Source organism: Mizuhopecten yessoensis, unplaced genomic scaffold (assembly GCF_002113885.1).
Source record: "Mizuhopecten yessoensis strain PY_sf001 unplaced genomic scaffold, ASM211388v2 scaffold3349, whole genome shotgun sequence".
In the NCBI taxonomy this organism is placed as follows: domain Eukaryota; kingdom Metazoa; phylum Mollusca; class Bivalvia; order Pectinida; family Pectinidae; genus Mizuhopecten; species Mizuhopecten yessoensis.
Genome location: NW_018405000.1, coordinates 89,499 through 109,429, shown reverse-complemented (window position 1 = coordinate 109,429; position 19,931 = coordinate 89,499). Strand labels below are relative to the sequence as shown.

At 38.3% G+C, this 19,931-nt stretch overlaps 1 protein-coding gene and 1 long non-coding RNA gene across 2 annotated transcripts in view; one reads left to right on the top strand and one right to left on the bottom strand.

Moving 5' to 3' along the window:
- Positions 1-9,238, top strand: part of LOC110447416 (A disintegrin and metalloproteinase with thrombospondin motifs 7-like) — a 60,562-nt gene extending 51,324 nt beyond the window's left edge. Inside the window, exons 18-25 of the mRNA XM_021493087.1 lie at positions 319-445; positions 1,773-1,992; positions 2,477-2,623; positions 3,212-4,393; positions 4,607-4,780; positions 5,357-5,503; positions 5,986-6,136; positions 6,588-9,238. Coding sequence (XP_021348762.1) covers positions 319-445; positions 1,773-1,992; positions 2,477-2,623; positions 3,212-4,393; positions 4,607-4,780; positions 5,357-5,503; positions 5,986-6,136; positions 6,588-6,754 — 2,315 coding nt within the window. The 3' untranslated portion in view covers positions 6,755-9,238. The remainder of the gene's footprint in view (positions 1-318; positions 446-1,772; positions 1,993-2,476; positions 2,624-3,211; positions 4,394-4,606; positions 4,781-5,356; positions 5,504-5,985; positions 6,137-6,587) is intronic.
- Positions 9,239-11,332: 2,094 nt separating this feature from the next.
- Positions 11,333-15,837, bottom strand: LOC110447415. Its single transcript, XR_002462587.1, has 3 exons — positions 15,559-15,837; positions 11,676-13,341; positions 11,333-11,566 (listed from the first exon to the last, which is right to left on the bottom strand). It is a non-coding gene; the product is annotated as an uncharacterized LOC110447415 (long non-coding RNA).
- Positions 15,838-19,931: the final 4,094 nt, after the last annotated feature.

The following is a 19,931-nucleotide window of genomic DNA, read 5'->3' as shown; positions in this document are numbered from 1 at the left end:
ATTGTACATCATCCTGTGGGGGTGGTAAGTAGAGACACATTGTACATCATCCTGTGGGGATGGTAAGTAGAGACGTGACCTGCTGTATCCCGCTACATCATCATAAGAGGTAACTTTTATTGGGCCCCTACATAATCTGTGTTTCCTACCATAAGTTACTTTTGATTATTTTGACATGCCTTCAATTAACCTATTTGTACACTGTCACCCTTGTTGACCATATTTTGTTTTTTGACTGTTAAGACTACCATGTGGTCATGTATGAGGACTACTTTCGTTCTTCAAGTTGGTGTAACTTAAGATTTATTGTTGTTACAGGAAGCCAGAGGTCACAGGTCGTGTGTGAGGAGCTGGAGGCAGGACTTGTGGAGGACCACTACTGTAACAGTTCCAGCAAACCTGATGATAAACAACGAGCCTGTAACCTACACCTGTGTCCTGCTAAGTAAGTCACTTACACCTGTGTCCAGCTAAGTAAGTCACCTACACCTGTGTCCAGCTAAGTAAGTCACCTAAACCTGTGTCCCGCTAAGTAAGTCACTTACACCTGTGTCCCGCTAAGTAAGTCACTTACACATGTGAACCGGTAAGTAAGTCACTTACACCTGTGTCCCGCTAAGTAAGTCACTTACACCTGTGTCCAGCTAAGTAAGTCACCTAAACCTGTGTCCCGCTAAGTAAGTCACTTACACCTGTGACCCGCTAAGTAAGTCACTTACACCTGTGTCCAGCTAAGTAAGTCAGCTACACCTGTGTCCCGCTAAGTAAGTCACTTACACCTGCGTCCAGCCAAGTAAGTCACCTACACCTGTGTCCCGCTAAGTAAGTCACTTACACCTGCGTCCAGCCAAGTAAGTCACCTACACCTGTGTCCCGCTAAGTAAGTCACTTACACATGTGTCCAGCTAAGTAAGTCACTTACACCTGTGTCCAGCTGAGTATATCACTTACACCTGTGTCCCGCTAAGTAAGTCACTTACACATGTGTCCAGCTAAGTAAGTCACTTACACCTGTGTCCAGCTTAGTAAGTCACACCTGTGTCCGGCTTAGTAAGTCAAAGTTTACTTCCTCTTGTATATGTAACAGAGGCCATTAGATTTTCAAGAATCGAACCTTGGACATCTGGTTTACTAGTATTTTGCTCTACTGAAGTGAAATTCGCCCTAGCCAAGTTGGTAGGAAGCAGCTAGTATTTTGTACCAGGGTAACATATTCTACTACAATGGGTAGGAAAAGCAGTGAGAATCTCAAAGAAACTTCTTTGATTGGCTGAAGCAATGGTCAACCAAATTTGAATTCTTAGAAGGAGTTATACTTATTTTTGGCCAGTAGCTTCTATGCATGAAAGCATGGCATGGCTTCAAAGTTTGAAAAGAAAAACCACATCAATGAGATGAGATCATAAGGCCTCATGGGCTCTTCCACTGTGACATTATATTAAAGATATTCACATAAGAAAGCTAGGAACAAAATGTAGGTTAAAATAGAAGAAAGACAAGATAGAGTTTTTTCCCACATTATTGAAAAGACAAAAATCATTCTACTCTACAGTTTAAATTTGATTCTACAAAACACACTGTGTATTTCATTTTTTTGTGGCTATTTTGAATATATGTACAAAAAATCTATGAATGTTTTATATTGTTACCAGTTCAAACATACCAACAGTCTAAAATTGTTTTAATCAAAAACATAAAATGTTGAAAGAAAGTACCTATGAATACATGATGTGTTGGTTGTTGAAATCTTAACCAATGTTTTACCGTTTTAGATGGTGGGCTGGTGCATGGCAGCATTGCTCCCTCTCTTGTGGTAAGAATGGAGTACACCGCCGGACTGTGATCTGTGTACGGAACTTAGGACTGGATGAACAGATCGCCCTGGAGGACAAAAACTGTATGGATCAGGAGAAGCCGACGGAGATAGAACCATGTCACCACAAGGACCCGTGTCCTGGTACCTCCAACTGGATCATCGGCGAATGGTCACAGGTACAGTCTTCACCTAGGGGCAGTGTTAACGGGTTAGCAGGGAAACTTTAGTTATTGTCGAAGGGAAAAAAACTGATAGAAGACGTTAATTTAGACAATATTGTGAGTTCAGGTAAACCGTTGTTCCTGGATTGTTTCCCTTGCTGTCAGAACAAAACATATGGTAAAATATATCACTGCACAAGTTTCATTTCAGCGTATAGGGAAGAGCAACAATAGGACTTTTTGGAAATGTATTCATCTTTCATTTTGACACTGTATTAATAACATATGAAAGTGAAGGAACAGCAGTGAATATGTATTGAGTTAAACTATTATGGCGATCCTGTTTTTCTTTCAGCTTATTTTTCTTCCTCACATATAACTTTCTTGAAATGGTGCCAAACTTTTGAAGTCGACACTTGAGTTTTTGTAATTTGCAGGTGTAGATATGTTTGTGTAGACCCTGTTTGATGTTTATATTATTGCCTACTTGTTCCCACAGTGTCATGGTAACCCTTGTGAGAAGCAACATCGGTCTGTGTTGTGTGAAGATCCGGAGATTGGCTGTGATGACTCCATCAAACCCAGTCTGGAACAATCCTGTACAAACATAACATGTGGAGTCTGGAGAACAGAACCCTGGTCTGAGGTAAGTGTCAAGGTCACAGTGTCAAGGTCATAGAGTCAAGGTCACAGGTTCAAGGTCATAAACATTTACTTTCTTGTTGCTATTGACTCGAATAAACTCAAATATGATCAAGAGAGCTAATTGTCCAAAGTCGTTTTCATATATCAATTCTAGTAACAATAAAAGGTCAAATACATCTGGTCCTTAACATTTTTGTTAAGGTTTTGGTTACACAATTGATATTTGATATACTTTAATATATCATATAAATATTTATAGGGGAACTTCGTTGAAGTTATACATGAAACCTCTCAAAATTTAAGGAAACATCAAGCAATGTTGAATCAAGGGAACATTTCACAGTTGAGACAAACTTGTAGCTTGAAATGTGCAATACAAGAAGGCCTTGGTATATAAATATTTCTGGATCATACCAAGTTTGTCTTTTTAAGGTTTCTGTAGCATCACTATGTTAAATGCATTTATAACAATGAAGATTTCTTCTAAAGTTATAGTCATTGAGGTATAAAAGTTGAATATTGGTTATGTATATTTGTAGCCGCTACCTACACTCTACATCATTGTAAAGACTTGTTCCTTGTATTACAGTGTACACGGACATGTGGAGGAGGAATGAAGTCTAGACAGGTCCATTGTATCGGGGGATCTATGTGTAATGTAGACGAGGAACCATCCATAAACATGCTTTGTAACAACATAGATTGTCCAATCACAACGACTGTTACAACAACAACAACCACCACGCCTGCCCCGACTACCACTACCACTACAACAATGCGTGTCCCGACTACCACTTCCACAACAATGACGTCTGCCCCGACTACCACTACCATGACAACCACCCCTGCTCCAACTACTACACCAACCACTGCAGCCACCACAAGCCTCCCGACGGCTGCTCCAGAAACCCCCGTCCCCGCCACTAGTAGAGCTAGGGTGCCAACATCAACTCCCAGTATAGCCAGAGATCTGCCTCTCCAAGTGGAGGATGAAGGGACCCTTAGTGTTTTACCATCTGACTCCAATAGACAGGAAGGGGAGAAGTCTGTGGAACCTCCCCTCCAGGCAGGAGACAGTCCCTCTCCCTTCCAGAATGAAGCCGTCAACACAGGAGTTGATGTCAATATACACATATCCAGATCCTCACATCGAGACGGAGATAATGGTGAAGATGTCAATGTAAAGAAAAAAGAGGGGAACCGTGTGATGGAGGGAGGGATAGAGGAAGATGAGGAGGACAATGATATCAGTGATGATGATGAGGGTTATAAAACTCAACCAGAGTCATTAGAAGATCAGCCAATGAAAGAGTCTGAAACAAAAACCCCATCTAGTGAAAATAAACCAATCAACAATCCTGTAACAGATGATAGGTCAAATCCTGAAAATGATGGTGACTCTGGAACCGACAGACATGAAATACCACAGCCAAAAGAAAGTACACCTACACAGGAACGTCGTCCACCACCACCACTACAAGGCAGAAAAACATTCCCTAGAACTGTAGAAACTCCTGACAAAGTTGTAGAAAATTTACTGGATTCAGATGTACCAGAAAGTGCTCCAAAATCACCGTCACGGGGGCATAGACCAAGGTCGAGCTCTGGGGAGAAGAGAATGATGCCTCGACTACCAACAAGGGGAACAGGGAGGGGTGTGGGGGAAAAGATGGCCGTCCGCCCTCTGCCCGACAGACCTATGATAAAGCCAGGACACATGCCCAAGGTCCATAGTGCAGGTTACGAGTGGAAATCAGCTAACTGGACAGAGGTGAGCCAGTTATTACCAACAGTTTTTTTTACCTCAGGATAGTTTTCTTGGTCCCATTGTTTTGCTTTTAACATTGGTTTTAAAAATACATATATTATATTATATGGTTGTAACTCCATGATCTTGTACATGTGTTGAGCCATTGTTCTAATGCCCCTGTTCTTACACATACTTTGTCATTGTTTTGAGTCTTATAACTTTGTACTTTGTCAGTGTTCACGAATGTGTGGAGCGGGAATACAGACCAGAACCATCTTCTGTGTCGACAAGGCCAGTGGAGAGACTGTAGCCAACAGTCGATGTGAGATCCGACACAAACCGAACGCCATTGACCGCTGCAATGTCCACGCCTGCTCCGAGTGGGAGAGTAGTGGTGATTGGAGCTCAGTGAGTAGTACAAATCATATCTGAAGAGGTCAAATATAAATCATTATAATTATGGGTAGTTACAAGGACTAGTGGATAACAGAATCCCACCAAGACAGGGGTGGGGGTTATTCCCTGATAAACTTGGAAAAAAGGTTTGGGGTCATTGTTATATGGGCTTATTGTGGTTACCCTGGTGTCCTTCCACACTAAGACCCCAGAGATGTGCCATTCATGGCAATTTATATATGTCTATAAAATTTTATTCATATTTTTGTTGGTGAATAAATAAATAATTTCTATATGTAAATGGTTTATGTAATGAATATGTTAGCCTGCCTTAAAGAATATGACCGACTGACCAAAGAAAATGGTTTATGTAATGAATGTGTTAGCCTGCCTTAAAGAATATGACCGACTGACCAAGGAAAATGAAAGATACATTTTATCTAACACAATTCAACAATGGTCCAACTTATAGTTCTAAAATTGATTTTGTTGAAAGTAGAAAGTGCTTTCGATAAATTTTACCAAATTTGTCTTTAGATTGAAATAAGTTATAAATAACAATTCTAAAATTAAGCTTTGATTTTATAGTGTTCCGCTACATGTGGTCTGTCAACAAAGATGAGGCTGGTGACATGTCCGAGGGGCCAGGTGTGTGACCCTGACCAAAAACCTGCGGAAACTATGTCGTGCGACCTTCCTGCATGTCTGGCTTGGGTTCATGGCCAGTGGAGTAGGGTAAGTTTTGATACAAGTTACACTTCCTTTTCAGGAATACACGAGAGGGCTAGAGTAGAACATCCACCCACCTGAAATTGGTTTCATTATATTCCTTAGTCCCTAGTTAGTATTATTTCTCTGTGTTCAGAACAATTCATAAAAATTAATAGTAGGTTTCATCGTTTGCGAAAGGTGAAAAAAAAGCCCTGTTGTTATTTATCTGCATACATACCGGGTATTGTATGTTGGTCAGTTTTGCTTCCATTTGAGTCACTTTTGAAACAAAACCGTCCAACAAATTGACATGAAACTTGGAACTTAACAGAGTTTTTTTTGATAGATACATGTATCTCAAGCTTGTAGGGCCTTCATGTTCCCGACTCTATGACAGGGTGCCAGTACAGTACTCCTTCAGAAATAATCCGATCATCTCAGCGTGTGTTTATGTACAAACACAATGTTTATAAGCTATAAACTTTCATCTCTCTGTTGTGATGCAGTGTTCCAAGACGTGTGCCGGTGGAGAACAGGTGCGACTCGTCCAGTGCGTCAACATCACCTCACAGCAGAGGGGTGTCGGCTGTCCCACCCACACCAAACCTGAGGAGAGGCAGCAGTGCAATATAGATCCCTGTCCAGAGAATAACCATGGTTAGTATATATTACTGCATGGAATCTGTACCTGGTGATAAAGTGTTAGTGTCCAAAAAGTAATAAACACCAGTGTCAGAGAAACTTGTCTCATAACGCAGGGCTGATAATCCAAAAATACTTTTTACTATCTCATAATGTAGGGCTGATAATACAAAAATACTTTTTACTATCTCATAACGTAGGGCTTATAAAAAAAACACTCTGTCTTTTAACCTCAGGATGATAATCCAACTACATTTATCTTCATTTCATAACCAAGGAATGATGATGATCTTAGTATATTAAATAAACACCATTATCAGCGAAACTTCTCTTTATCTCCAAACAAATAGTTTAAACATTGGTGATTTACTGGTGTTCCGTTTCCTACCATATATTTTGTTAAAATGAAATGCGGATTATTGAAAAGTAGATAACTACCAGTGAACTGTTTACTGTCTGATTGCAGCTTTGAACAGACATCGTTGTACCAGAGACAAGATGAGCAACCAGATTTGTCGCGCTCTGCGGAGAATGAACCAGTGCTCCAAACTGTATGTCCGTGTCAAGTGTTGTCTAACCTGTAATGTACGGCAGTGGAGACAACGTCACAACCAGCGGCGCACTGCTAGGTAAAACCATAGCAACACGCTCCTTATTGGGGCTGTTTCTACATGTTGACCTTGGAAAAATTCCATTTGGAATGAGAAAGGCGAGGGAGAAATTTTCCTGAACATGATGTAACTTCAAGGAATTGTGATTTGTGCTAAATTTCAAGATGATATGCTGAATTTCTCCCGACAGACAATGCAGTCAATAAATCAAAGACACTTAAGTGTCTGTGTGGAGACAAAGAATGAAAGGCAATATTCAAACATGCACTGATCTTTACACAAAGTGAACTCCATGGTGATGCAGGGGAGACAACTGGTGTTAAAAATAATAGATGTGTGTGTCATGTGATTAGAGATATTGTGTCATGTGACCAGATATGATATGTCATGTGATCAGAGATATTGTATCATGTGACTAGAGATGGTATGTCATGTGATCAGAGAAGGTCCGACAGGTGTTACATGTGGCAAAATATGAAGAAGATTGAACTGTGCCTCTAGCTGCATGCAGCTGTATGTTTGAAAGTCTGGTGAGATGTATTAGGATAACAGATGTGTTCAGGACTTATTCCTAACTCATTGTCTCTGACGCTGTCCCAACAACACCGACTTGCGCTGTCCTACCCTGTCCAGAGTCGCACAAGTGAGAGTCCAATGTGGATTTGTCTGTGATCTTATAAGAACCTAGCTGCTACATAAACCTTAAGCCACTTGTGTCTGGTATATATTGACCTTTTCAGATCTTGGTCCAGCAGGACCTATCAGACGGATTCTCCACGTACTAACTGAGATCTCGGTCCAGCAGTTCTATAAGACTGATTCTACACGTACTTACTGAGATCTCGGTCCAGCAGTTCCTATAAGACTGATTATACACGTACTTACTGAGATCTCGGTCCAGCAGTTCCTATAAGACTGATTCTACACGTACTTACTGAGATCTCGGTCCAGCAGTTCCTATCAGACGTGTAAAACTGTCTACTGTTTTCATGTAACTACCAACTGGTGTGATGACTATAACATATTGGCCGAATTACGTGTGTGATTTTATAGTAATAAACATTGATGGCTGTAGATGTATTGACATGTACTTGATGGAGACTTGCTTAGTACTGCAATGGTGACAACCTGTTGCTGTACACATTAAGTCATATACAAGGTGCTGTGTTGGACTGGAATGTGATAAAGATGTACTATAGTCTGTTAGGTGTAGAACGATATATTAGATACCCACTGATCAATGACCTATTACGTTATGTATGTGTACCCCAGGTCAGGGTGTTACACCTGCTGTGTCACTTGTTGAGGTTTTCCCACTATATATATATATAACAGATTTAATAATTTGTTACTTGAGCTGCATAGGGATCTCTGTACATACTAGATTGTCTGATGTTATTGTATGTCTAGATTTTATACACATGTATAGCATCTTAACTTGGTACATTATTATCAAAGAAGGATAGCTTTTATTATTGAATAATATATGTAAAATATATATGTAACCATGTTGATTTGTCAGATGCACTTGGTCAAATTAACATATTTATTTATCGTTCTTATGTGACAATCTGTGAAGTTTGGTTGTTAATGAATATTGAGAAAATCTTCTCTTCACTCGAAGAAACTTGTTTTTATGATTTCTTTTAATATGTGTAAAATAATGAATCTTTTAATGAAGGGAGAGAAAGATATAATGATGTAAAATTTGTTGTGTACTCATTGCTGTAAGTTTGTTTTGGGAGTCCTTGGTCAGTATTTTCTTCATTATTTCCCCATTAATATATTTATACTGTATAACTGTAATACTATAGACAAGTCCAGCAATCCTTTGTTTCTTATGTCCTTTGTTAAATTACCTGTATTCTGTTTATCTATTCTGAAGAACTGTGTTATTTATTCTAATACATAAACACCTTAACATAGACAGTCCCAGCACTCTGTGTAGAATATCTCCCAAACTGATGAGTTTCAATTATATTGATATTTTTCTGGCATTGCTTGCTTTGGCCATCTACCAAAGCAACAAGTTTTAATATACAAAAGAATTATATTTATTATGACGATTTTCTTCTCCACAAAACAAAAACTGTCACTAAAGCAATTTGATTGCCGGATCTTTCAATTGTAAAGCAGGGAGCTCTTCCACAGCGCTTCCCTTAATAATATATAATATGCTCATACTTTTCTGCAACATTACTGGGACTAATACTTTCATAATATTCCAACTCTCTAAAAGGATTCAAACCTAATAACTTGTATGAATACTGTGGAAATATCATAATTTTAACAAGGAAATATGTATTCAGGTTCTGTGTACAGTAAGTATATATTCAGGGTCTAGAGTGTACAGTAAGTATGTATTCAGGGTCTAGAGTGTACAGTAAGAAGTGGTGGACCTCCTCTGTATGTTTAAAAGCTAGAAAATAATACCGTAAAAACCCATGTAATTTGCGCACCTGTGTAATTTGCGCACCTGTGTAATTTGCGCAGGTACTTTTTGAGGCTGAAAATCGGGAAAAAAGCTTCTACTCGAATATTTTGCGCACCCAAAAAACTCGAAAAAAACGATGTTCATGCTCCGAAAATTGATCTCTGAATATATTTTTTTAAAAATATATTTCTATGATTTTTTTTATCATTGATGTAAAATGATATTTAAAACCAAGAGGAAACTTCGTAAAATGTGTAATTTGTTGCTTGTTTTCTTTAAATTATCTGATCACACATGACACACACGTGTGCGCATATCGGCATACATCAATTCATTTTAGCAATATTTTACATAAAACATTTACTTGCTTACAAAAACATATCAATTAATAAGTAATTCGATGTTTAGTAACCGCTGGTGCATATCTCCTGGTGAAAGACATAATTAGATACCTTTTATTGATCATAATTACGATCAGTGAGAAGGGCTCATCATGGCGGCTTGGGTTACGTCACTTCAAACCAGGTCATGTCACAGTTCAGTTTGGCCACGGAATTAGATTATCTAAGTCCGTGGTTTGGCGATATTTTTTACAAATTACAATGCAGTAATTAGCTAACACTATCTCTGTGATTACCCGTTAACAATAGCTCTACTAATTGAAATGATTTGCAGTCGCGATCGACGGACCGTGTTGTTGTTTTTTCACTCACCAACACGTGGCGTGAATTACGAAGCCCTACTGCATTGTCATAACAACAGACTGATTTGACTGATAAGGGATTATAAAAAATATGTTTATACTAGAAGCGTGGACAATCAATACATCCTCTTCAAATCTACTCCAAGGAAAAAAATAGTTAACGCAGACTATTTTTACGATGCTTCATTTAATAAATATTGAAATAATTCACGAGGTTATTATCAATCACGTGTTTACGTAATGTTAGACGCGAGATCAACATGAAAGTGAGCCGGGAAAAAAACATGCTATACGTTTACGTATAGGCGATTTGAAAAAACCTTACAGAACTTACATGGAACGGAGCTTAAATTGAACAACTACATTTTCGTATTAGTATGGGGAAACGCACCGAGATGACGAAACGTTATGTCGTAAGTTGATCGGCGATTTTCTGGCATAGGAATTTGGCTACACATTTTTTGTTAACGGTTACCTATTTAATAATACTTTTCACATAACTCACATACCAACACATTATGTATCTTTTATTAATGTTTGACATAAATAAATTTGTTGACCGTCATTTGTCTTAGAGTTCCGTGTACCAAGGGAAATAATCCAAGATGGCGATCTCCCAGAATCGTCTATCTTTTCCTGAAAAAAACTTGAAATTTTCTATACCTGTGTATTTTACGCACCCCCCACTTTGGGTATTAAATTTCTGAAAAAAAGTGCGCAAATTACATGGGGTTTTACGGTATATATATAGTTGGCGATTACTATAAACAAGATTTGATGTGTAAAGGGAGGTAACTCCGACAACTGTATGGAAAAGTTAACACCATCTCAATTATATACATTGTACATGATAACATCCAGATCTCCAGGTAACAGCTCAAAGATTATTTTTCATGATAAATTAACCTGTTTATAAACACCAGCTGACTGTATGAATTGTCTGCCCAGAAAGACCATCTGTTAATATATTTATGTTGTACATGATCCACATACAAGTAGCTTTCTGTCTTATAAATCCTGGTCATGTATGCATAACTCATTTGCCTTGAAAGAGATACACTATAGTTATGGTTCACCTATCTAGAAGTATCACTGAGATTGTCATGTGTATGGTTGACCTGTCTAACAGAACCCCTAGCTTGTATTGTTTATCTGCCCAAGTAGACCACCTATATATATGTTTGTAAAGCTTGGTTGGTAGCTTGATTATCTAGATTGTGTCTGCCTAGATAGGACTTCTATGTATACATTGTATATAATAATTTACCTGTATAGAAGGACCTCTTGTTTGTATAGTGTACCTTGCAAGTAGGACATACATTGTACATGCCTCCTTACCTGTATAGAAGGACCTCTTGTTCGTATGGTTTACCTTGCAAGTAGGACATACATTATACATGTATGTTTGCCTGTATAGAAAGACCTCTTGTTTGTATAACTTACCTTGCGAGTAGGACTTGTACATGTATGTTTACCCGTATAGAAGGACCTCTTGTTTGTATGGTTTACCTTGCTAGTAGGACATACATTGTACATGTATGCTTACCTGTATAGAAGGACCTCTTGTTTGTATTACTTACCTTGCTAGTAGGACATACATTGTACATGTATGTTTGCCTGTATAGAAAGACCTCTTGTTTGTATAACTTACCTTGCGAGTAGGACTTATACATGTATGTTTACCTGTCTAGAAGGACCTCTTGTTTGTATAGTTTACAAGGCTAGAAGGACCTTTTGTATAAATATATTTATAATATACCTGTCAGTAGAACCTTTCATATGTATGTTTTAACTGTCTAGAATGACCTCTTGTTTGTATAGTTTACAAGGCTAGAAGGACCTTTTGTATAAATATATTTATAATATACCTGTCAGAAGAACCTTTCATATGTATGTTTTAACTGTCTAGAAGGACCACTTGTTTGAATAGTCTTCCTGCCTAGAAGGACCATTTGTCTATGTAATTGAGGACCAGTATAATATGTGCTGCCTGTCTATAGTGCCACCTGTTAAGTATCTCAGCTTATTGTATAACTAGCTGATCACCTGGTTTTGTTTGTCCTGATGATAGAGATACTGGTCTTCCTGCCTGGTCCTCCTACTTCATACTCAGTCCTCTTTTACCTCTATGTACATTTTATATAACTGGTGGAAAATATCATATATACACCTGCCTTGTATTTGTAGCAATATGTGTTATGTACAAACAGGTTGAGAGCAGCTCCAGATATTTCTTCATAGTTTCTATGCTAAAATAGTAACCACTTGATGATGAAATGATGAACAATTTTTTTTATTCAATTTTAACTGTCAATAATAAAAAGAACACAAATTTTGGTGAAACAGTTTTCTTTTTCAATACGTTTCTACATCTGAAAAGGAATTTTTTATTTTAAGAAAAGTCATAAAAGGTGTTTTGTTTAAATAAAAAATTAAGTGGGTAATTTTACTTTCAACATAGAAACCTTATGGTAAAGGTAAGGATCGTCCCTAAACACTGGAGTTGTTCCTGACCTGGTCAAGTTGTCTACAGCTGATGTATGTAGTGCTAACTATAACAGGATTATTTTATATATGACCAGCTTTTAATGAAAGTTTTACTGAATGTTGACCAGTGCCTGGTGGTCAGTGTTGACTACTACATCCCCTGGTCAGTGTTGACCACTACTTCCCCTGGTCAGTGTTGACCACTACATCCCCTGGTCAGTGTTTTGTTAAGCCCTGGTGACTGGTGGTAGAGGATGAACGTTACATGCTTGTTGCTGTATGTTAAAGCAATGTTTTTTCTTTGTTGATATGTCAGAAATGATTTCACATAGTCCATACCTTGTCAATAAACTTTGTAACATGCTCAAAGAAGTACAAGACTGTGTTTTATTTGTTGATGTGTATGATTATACATTATTTTGTAACAGAACCTGCTCCATTTGCTCTGCCTCAATTCTTCGTACTACCGGCATTTTCCAGTGTTCTGTTCTCGTTTGAAGAATAATGTTTGACCTCCAGCTTTCATCAGCAAGGCCAGATTTGATTGAGGCAGGTCCTTTTCTTACTACTGTACCAGTAATCACAAACAGTAACAGTTTTGTTCTTGGGCCAAAGCCACTGAAACAAGCTCCCCACTAAAATATTAAGCTGTATTATCTTAAAGTTTGTAAATTGTCACAGCGACTTCTTAAAGCAAAACATATCTAAACAAATCGGTGTATTGGAAATATTCCTGTTGAGTCTGCCACCACAAACAAGTAGCTCATTTTTCACCTGTAATGCAGAATTGGAGGCGCATGTAGTTCCTTTTGTAGCACTCAATTTTGCACGAGTCCGACAGACATACCGGTGCATGAATGCAGTTGTGAAGGCGACTGTTAGTCTCCATCATACAGCTGTACACTTCAGTGAACACCAGGTACTGGGCGGACGTCAGACAGACGACACAGGCCAACAGCAGCAACAACATCGGGGCGCGGGCCATCTGTAATATAACTTACACATACAAAATTGTCATCGGCAAAGTGCAACGGAAATATAACTGTCATCGGAAAACCCAAAGAAAACTCAAATTAATTTCATCAGTATGATAGCCTATAATACTCTATATACACATGCAAGCCACTTCAATTAGTAAATATTTACACGTTCTATTAGGGGAAAATTGCATTAGCTTATGTGAGTGTCTTTTGATTCAAGGAGTAATATAGTTTACCAGAGAATTGCAGGATCCGTAGCAAATCTTCATTTCTAGCAAGAGTATAATTTGCAATTGGGTGAGAATCCCAACTGTTTCTTTTTTATGAACCAGGAAACAGTTCATAGGGTCGGGAGCCCCGTATCAATCTTAATATGAATGTATTCGTCTCTTCAAACCAAACAATTGTATATATGTTTATAGGGTGGGGCTCTCAACAGTTTCAATTTTGTCACTCGGGGACAAAGTCTGGTGGGGCGGGGCAGGATCCAAAGGCCAAATCTGTTAGCATGGGTGTTTCCATATTTTCGTGCACACTACGTGCGTTAGTAGTTATATGATAGGGATATGTACATTTATGTAATACAGCTTTACACACAATATTCCTCTAGTGTGACCCTTCCCTCTAGCTCCAGAGGCCGCAGTTCTAGTAGGTCCCCTAACTGTCAAAAAAATCAGATCGAGGTCCGTCCACGACTGTTACTATTACATAGGGATATGCTATTATTACTATACACATTACTACGTAAATGTTACATGATGCTTTATTGAAATGATAATAAAGGATTTTCAACTTTTCGCGTTCTTTCTACACAGGGGTGAAACAGTGAACTGTTTTCATTCAAAATGTTATATGCGCAATAAATGTGTCCGTTGTATTTCCCGGTTTTTCTGTTGGTGCAAGGTAAGCCCGTTTTGAAACAGAAATCAGTACTCTTAGTTAAAGGGATTTCCATGAACAATTGTTGCACTTTTTGAGGATTTAAATACGAAATGTTATTGGTACTTATACTGTAAAAAATGTACATCGACAGTCACTGCATGTTTATCTACTTTCAGGTGTTGCTCATCAGTTTGTTTCATTGTTGTTTTGAGAATTTTAATATTTGACGTTTTGATCGTTTGACATGATAATAATAATAATAATAATAATAATAATAATAATTCAAGGTTTTTATATACCGCTTTATCACAACCTAGTGCGTGGGGTCGTCTCAAAACGGTTCACAATTCATTATTCGTGGTTATAGGGCCTTTGCAACCAGCCAATATCTTTCTCAACTCCATTGGGGAGCACACAGCCGGTGCTGCCATTTCGGTGCTCACAGCTTGCATTCTACAATTCTAGCACTGCTCAACCACGTGCTTATTTACAGCTGAGTACACTGGAACAAAGGAGTCAAGTATCATGCTCAAAGATACAACACAGTGCCGTGCCGTGACTCGAACCCGCAACCCTTCGGTCACGAGCCCGGCGTCCTACCACTAGACTACCGTGCCTCCAACTGTACGGATCTAAGCGTGCTACAAGAAAGGTGGTTTGAGAACATGCAGAATCCATGCTTGAGCATGAGAACGGTTTCATTAATACGACCCTGGAGAACTTAAACTCTGGGCCTAGTGGCCCGGAGCTTTGGAAACAGTTTTCTAGGTCTTCCCTATCGCATGGCCCCACAATACTGCGAGGAAACAACTGTATGCTCTTCACTTTGGTGCAAGCAAATAGATTACTGATGATTTTCAATGTAAAGTATACAATGACTTTCAGACTTATTTATAGTTCTTTTATTTTTTTCAGTATGTTTTATTTTGCACGGTAATAAACTGAAACACGCTGTCCAAAGTATTTCTACATATATACAAAGGCTACCCAGATTAACACCAAACCGTCCCACATATTCACCGGAGCACGTCCATACTTAATTTTGAAACAAAAAGACAATACTGACATTGAATCGTGAAAAGAGAAGTCCCGTTTTGGAGTAGTTGGACATTTTAAATGTTCCATTTAAATCCTCTATGATTATTGCTACAGATACCCATAATACAACGTACTTTGCTATATAATTCAGCTTCCAGACACGTCCCGGAACTAACCGCGTACACAGGGAAGTTATCAAACATCGTGTAAATGTTTTTTTTCTAACTACCATTCTATAAAAACATTTCTATATAAAAAAAGAAATCATAAGCGACCAGCAACCTGTATACTTTGAATGTTACCTTATCAATGTATTTGTTTCCACTGAATCCGTCTACTGTCGTCTGGAGATGTGCGGCTCCTCGTACCTAAGGTCCGGACTATAGAGTGGAGTAGAACTGGCCGTACACGTATTATACTCTAGCCCTGGCAGTCTAAGTCTCGCCTCTGGGTCCATCAGCTGTTTCAGTCATTCCTACATTTGATATTACAAACGTGGCAGACTTTGACGTTTTAATAGCAGACATAAATTTAACCACGAAAAACCCCCTAAAAACAATCCTATAAACACTGTTTTGTTTGTCACGGATTCGCAGGATGGGAGCAAACAGGATATTAAGTGTAAAAACACCAGTATTTTATAATCTGTGAACTGTCAATGGGATCAGACATTAGGCGTTGTGTCCTCAGACACATAGCTGACTTGTAAGCAAATACGCAGTTATAGGCACATCAAAAATCCTCAGATTTACGATTTAATTTCTGATTGTTGTTTATGGTCCAAAATAGTGATTTAATTTAAAAGTTTGAATGGTTAAAAATATTAAATTTCGACAGTCTTTGTACATTAGAATAAACCTTAGATTTCAATTACGACAGACAACCCTGGAGAACTGGGTGGCGATTTTATCATTGGGTAATTTTATGCAATATTCTTTTTTAATAATATCAACAGCAGCAGTTCTGCTTTAAAAAAAAGAAGAAATATCGTATGAACAAAACTCTCAAATATTGCTCCCAAAAGCCACCAGTTTAACACCACAAAGCTTCTAGAATTTAGTTTTTTTCCGGAGAGAGGTGAGGAGGGCTGGATGATCCACTTTGCGTGCACATCATTTGCAGTCCAGCTATACATGCGCCAGATCGTAAAACAATTTTAAATTGTATGGTAAAAATCTGTTACAATATCGTTTGCGTACATAGAAATCTGTATTTTTAGCACCAAAGTCAAACGTCAGACTGCCCGCCATTGTTTTTTTACAGCAGTTTAATAGACAGCATGGTATTTATATACAGGGGATGACCCTATTGTATTTATATACAGGGGATGACCCTATTGTATTTATATATAGGGGATGACCCTAGTGTATTTATATACAGGGGATGACCCTAGTGTATTTATATACAGGGGATGACCCTAGTGTATTTATATATAGGGGATGACCCTATTGTATTTATATACAGGGAAAGTTCCTATTGTATTTATACATATAGGGGATGACCCTAGTGTATTTATATACAGGGGATGACCCTAGTGTATTTATATACAGGGGATGACCCTAGTGTATTTATATATAGGGGATGACCCTAGTGTATTTATATACAGGGGATGACCCTAGTGTATTTATATATAGGGGATGACCCTAGTGTATTTATATACAGGGGATGACCCTAGTGTATTTATATATAGGGGATGACCCTAGTGTATTTATATACAGGGGATGACCCTAGTGTATTTATATATAGGGGATGACCCTAGTGTATTTATATACAGGGGATGACCCTAGTGTATTTATATATAGGGGATGACCCTAGTGTATTTATATACAGGGGATGACCCTAGTGTATTTATATATAGGGGATGACCCTAGTGTATTTATATACAGGGGATGACCCTAGTGTATTTATATATAGGGGATGACCCTAGTGTATTTATATACAGGGGATGACCCTAGTGTATTTATATATAGGGGATGACCCTAGTGTATTTATATACAGGGGATGACCCTAGTGTATTTATATATAGGGGATGACCCTAGTGTATTTATATACAGGGGATGACCCTAGTGTATTTATATATAGGGGATGACCCTAGTGTATTTATATACAGGGGATGACCCTAGTGTATTTATATATAGGGGATGACCCTAGTGTATTTATATACAGGGGATGACCCTAGTGTATTTATATATAGGGGATGACCCTAGTGTATTTATATACAGGGGATGACCCTAGTGTATTTATATATAGGGGATGACCCTAGTGTATTTATATACAGGGGATGACCCTAGTGTATTTATATATAGGGGATGACCCTAGTGTATTTATATACAGGGGATGACCCTAGTGTATTTATATATAGGGGATGACCCTAGTGTATTTATATACAGGGGATGACCCTAGTGTATTTATATATAGGGGATGACCCTAGTGTATTTATATACAGGGGATGACCCTAGTGTATTTATATATAGGGGATGACCCTAGTGTATTTATATACAGGGGATGACCCTAGTGTATTTATATATAGGGGATGACCCTAGTGTATTTATATACAGGGGATGACCCTAGTGTATTTATATATAGGGGATGACCCTAGTGTATTTATATACAGGGGATGACCCTAGTGTATTTATATATAGGGGATGACCCTAGTGTATTTATATACAGGGGATGACCCTAGTGTATTTATATATAGGGGATGACCCTAGTGTATTTATATACAGGGGATGACCCTAGTGTATTTATATATAGGGGATGACCCTAGTGTATTTATATACAGGGGATGACCCTAGTGTATTTATATATAGGGGATGACCCTAGTGTATTTATATACAGGGGATGACCCTAGTGTATTTATATATAGGGGATGACCCTAGTGTATTTATATACAGGGGATGACCCTAGTGTATTTATATATAGGGGATGACCCTAGTGTATTTATATACAGGGGATGACCCTAGTGTATTTATATATAGGGGATGACCCTAGTGTATTTATATACAGGGGATGACCCTAGTGTATTTATATATAGGGGATGACCCTAGTGTATTTATATACAGGGGATGACCCTAGTGTATTTATATATAGGGGATGACCCTAGTGTATTTATATACAGGGGATGACCCTAGTGTATTTATATATAGGGGATGACCCTAGTGTATTTATATACAGGGGATGACCCTAGTGTATTTATATATAGGGGATGACCCTAGTGTATTTATATACAGGGGATGACCCTAGTGTATTTATATATAGGGGATGACCCTAGTGTATTTATATACAGGGGATGACCCTAGTGTATTTATATATAGGGGATGACCCTAGTGTATTTATATATAGGGGATGACCCTAGTGTATTTATATACAGGGGATGACCCTAGTGTATTTATATACAGGGGGAGACCCTGGTATATTTATAAACAGGGGATGACCCTATTGTATTTATATACAGGGGATGACCCTATTGTATTTTTATACAGGGGGAGACCATGGTGTATTTATATACAGGGGATGACCCTATTGTATTTATATACAGGGGGAGACCCTGGTGTATTTATAAACAGGGGATGACCCTAGTGTATTTATATACAGGGGATGACCCTATTGTATTTTTATACAGGGGGAGACCCTGGTGTATTTATATACAGGGGATGACCCTATTGTATTTTGAGATTTGCGGTGGTATATCGTGATTATACTGTCGCAATCTAACTCAGTATCTTCATCTTCTTCATTAACAAACTTTTGACTATAATGTAGATCCGAGTTCATGTAAGAGCATGCAACTTTCTCCAGTAATAATGATTGAAAATTGTTAAGAATGTTTCCAAAGTACGAGTTTGTGTTAGAATACGGCCTGGTTTTGTGAAGGCTAATCTGTTAGAAGGAACAGATGTGACCACGTACATTGTACAGATCGCATGTGTACAATCTATCAGCCGTGTCAGTAATGAATCAGCCGTGTCAGTAATGAATCAGCTCCCGGAGTTCTCTTTATGGTTATGTTGTATCCGGCATACATAACGTATCTCATATGTATAACGTTAGACTGGCTACCAGTTTTTACTTCTAGCTTATCTCCCCCTAGTTTAGAACTTCTAGAGTCAGACATCTAAGTGATCAAACACTTTGGAGTTTATTTTGTTTCTAAATGATTCAATATTCTAGAGACGCTAATTTTCAAAAGAAAAGCTTTTCCTTCTTTTTTTTTTTTTTTACTGAACGAAAACAATCAATACTAGCCTGTGAAACGTCTTGTATGCTTCTGATTAATGCAAATTAGTATTCATATACGACTTGCCAAGTCATGTAGGGGACCAAATCTCTATAATGCAGAATCGGGAACCGTCGGCACTTTCCGTAAACGAGCACACGGAAAGTGCCGACGGTTCCCGATTGTATCATGCACACATCCATACTCATATTTCAACAGTAAGATTCAGAGGCTGCAACAAGCCTGTTTAATATTTACCTTCCATTGCATTTTCCGAGGGTGCTATGCTATCATAATACTGGCGTCATGGCAATGTGCTTACTTTTGGAGTAAAACACAAAACCACAAGGGAAGGTGACCAAAGGACCCACGTTCGTTAACTTTGCCCGAGTAGAACAGGTGAAGCAAATAACAGAGCCGGTATTCAGGCAATAGAAGGTAACTGGTTTATAAGGGCGA